At 45.2% G+C, this 3,218-nt stretch overlaps 1 protein-coding gene across 1 annotated transcript in view; it reads left to right on the top strand.

The window, feature by feature from the left end:
- The window catches only part of LOC107746973 (dynein heavy chain 5, axonemal-like), a 146,700-nt gene that overhangs the window by 87,182 nt on the left and 56,300 nt on the right, over positions 1–3,218 (top strand). Inside the window, 2 exon segments of the mRNA XM_016561340.1 lie at positions 1,779–1,916; positions 2,949–3,084. Of these exon segments, the coding sequence (XP_016416826.1) occupies positions 1,779–1,916; positions 2,949–3,084 (274 nt within the window).

The following is a 3,218-nucleotide window of genomic DNA, read 5'->3' as shown; positions in this document are numbered from 1 at the left end:
ATCGCCCCCCTCCCGGAAGGCGCGTCCCGCGCTGTAACAGTACCATCGGGGAGGGGGGGGCGGGTGCCCTCCAATCTGGGAGTTCAGGGGGCCATGGCGGAGCAGACAATTCGGGAAGCCATGGCGGATCAGGGAGTTCAGGTTGCCATGGCAGATCAGGAAACTCAGGGGGCCATGGCGGAGCAGACAGTTCTGGAAGCCATAGCGGATCAGGGAGTTCAGGTTGCCATGGTGGAGCTGGCAGCTCAGGAGGCCATGGCGGATCCTCCGTGGCCTTAGCTGGCTCGGCCACGGGTATATGGCCCCCCAAAACAAAATTCTTGGGGAAAATGAGGAATCCTGGGGGGCGCTCTGGAGGGCGCTCTGGAGGAGCGGGCACTTGATGGCGGTCTGGATGAGCGGGCACTTGAGGGAGCTCTGGAGGAGCGGGCACTGGAAGGCGTTCTGGAGGAGCGGGCAGTGGGGGGCGCTCTGGAAGGCGTTTTCGAGGAGCCGGCTCTGGAGGGCGCTTACGAGGAGCGGACACTGGAGGGCGCTCTGGAAGGCGCTTTCGAGGAGCTGGCTCTGGAGGGCGCTTGCGAGGAGTGGACACTGGAGGGTGCTCTGGAGGTGCAAGGCTGGTTAACTCGGGGGGATCAGGAGACGAAGGAGGGCTAACCGGGACCAGCGGAGACGAAGGAGAACTTTCCGGGGATGATTCCGGGGCGAGGACAGGAGCCGAGAACTCTGGAGGCAGCGCCATGTCCAGAAGCGCTAAGTCAGCGGCGGCCGGCGGGCCTGAGTCAGCAGCGGTCGGCGGGCTTGACGGAGAGCTGGTTCTGGATCTGGGCCGGATGCTCTCCAGACACCGGAGGATCCCTTCCCTCCAGCTTAGTCCAGTGGTGTCTGGGAGGTCCACGGGGCAATGGTAATTAGCCCCGATCCAGACCAAAGAGTTGAGCGTCGCATCATCCAGCGCCGTATACACGGCGAGCCCGCTCACATTTTGTGGGTCTGGAATTCTGTCACGGAACTGCTGCTGTGTAGGAGCGCGGAGCAAAGGAGCGAGGAGACGTAGGAGAATTTTACTAAATTTAATAATCAAAAGAAAACAGAAAAACACACGTAGCAAGGTTGACATGAACAATTCCAGACGAGGGAGAACAGAATGGGCTCGAACTCAAATAGGGCAGATAATGAGGGGCAGACAGGTGATGAGAATAACTAATAACAGGGAACAGGTGATTACTAATAATGGGAAAAGGAACTGGAAGGACCAAATAAGGACAAACAGGAACTAAACAGGAACACACACACGTGACACAGTGTCATTCAGGGCTGCATATTGCAATCACAATTATTGCGTGCAACTGTGATTGATTGATTGATTGATTGATTGATTGATTGATTGTGTGTGAACCAGTGCATATAACCTGATTGCAGCTCATGAATAGTTGTATACTTGGTCCAAAAATGTACACTCACCAACCACCAAATGTGAGTGAAAACCTATATGGCAAAATAATATAATTATGGCATTATGATTATTGGAATAAATTGTGCAGCCCTGCAGTCAAGCAGACCTGGAGCTCTTTAAAAAGACAAAACAAAAAGACAAACAAAAACAGTTAATTGTATTATAAATTGTAATTGCAATTTTTAGCAGAAAAATCACAATTTGATTTAGAACTGCATATTTATAATGAAGTAATGCAAATGCAGTTTATCACTCCCTATTTTTTCTTTTGCTGCACAACAGTTAGGCGTTCTTCAACACTGTCTTTCTTCATTATCCTCAGGCTAATCTGGCAGTGCAGGAGAACAGGCTGGCCATAGCTAATGTGGACCTCCAGAAAGCCCAGGCAGAACTAGATGCTAAGCAAGCAGAGCTGGATGTAGTTCAAACTGAGTATGAGAAGGCCATGTTGGAAAAACAGGTAAACAACTGTGTTAGATAGATTACAGCAGGGATGTTCAGTCCAGCTTCTGAAGGGTCACTGTCCTACAGAAATTGGCCCCTAAATAACCATACCTGAACCATCTTCTCAAGGTCTTCAGAATTTCTACAAACTTCCAGGCAGATGTTTTGGGGAAGGCTGGCACTAAACTCTATGTCAAAGCTATGTCATCATCATGACACAAATGATAAAAAAAATAAGGATTTCAATTGGGTTTGATTAGTAACCCTAAATTAAACCAGAGAATAAAATTCCAGCTATAGCCCAAAGAAAATGAACCCAGATTTTCCACTTTTCTAATTATTCTGTAAAAAATGGTGAATCATCTGCCATTTAGTGCCTGAAGTAAATACTCAATCACTAATTAGCATTTTTGCATAAAATTGAATGTAATAAGCAATTTTGTAAACAAACCTAAAACCATCTTGCAGATGAATCATTCAGGCTTGTACTCTGTGTGCCTCTACCAAATTAAAACAAATCTTTTAAATGATTTGAAGCAAACATCAATGTTCCCATTCACAATGTATAATGAGCCTTGCTCATTGATAATTGTGTGATTAACACAATTGACTGACTGATCCTTTGGTGTTGATTTACGTCAGGCCTAATCATATGTTCCTAAGAGAACAGATGTTGACTTTACCAATGATCAAATTAAAATATGAATTGACTTTATACAGTAGTTTTTATAATTTACCTGTTTCCACACATTGAAAGAAGTGGGCATATTTGCACTGGGAATTAAAATGAAGAAAGGTATATTTTTTTTTTATTATTTTTTTTTTTTATATATAAAATCTCCATACTTCCTGACAGATATCACTGAAACAGGTGTCCTGAGAAACCACACCTGTCTATTAAATGATAAGGCAATGTGAATTTTGTTAGGGCACATTAAATGACACTGAAATAAACTGACACTCTCAGTCAATAAATGTGAACAAGCACAGCTGCACAGTGTGCACAGTGACAGAATCCATTTTACCTTCTCTCCCTCTTTTTCCTCAGACTTTACGGGAGGATGCAGAAAGGTGTCGACACAAGATGCAAACCGCCTCTAGTCTGATCAGTGGGCTGGCAGGAGAGAAGGAGCGTTGGACACAGCTTAGTAAAGAGTTCGCTGCTCAGACCAAACGACTAGTTGGTATGTGTTTACATAAAACCTTCAGGCAATATTATTTGCAATAACACGATTGGGTTGACTTTTTTGTAAGTAATCAATCCCAGATATGCATTTTCACCAAAAATGAAATTTTACAGACATGTTGATAATGAAAT

The sequence above is a fragment of the Sinocyclocheilus rhinocerous genome, unplaced genomic scaffold (assembly GCF_001515625.1).
Source record: "Sinocyclocheilus rhinocerous isolate Xijiao unplaced genomic scaffold, SAMN03320098_v1.1 scaffold529, whole genome shotgun sequence".
In the NCBI taxonomy this organism is placed as follows: domain Eukaryota; kingdom Metazoa; phylum Chordata; class Actinopteri; order Cypriniformes; family Cyprinidae; genus Sinocyclocheilus; species Sinocyclocheilus rhinocerous.
The sequence above is the reverse complement of the archived record's forward strand: the minus strand, read 5'-3'. Positions and strand labels throughout refer to the sequence as shown.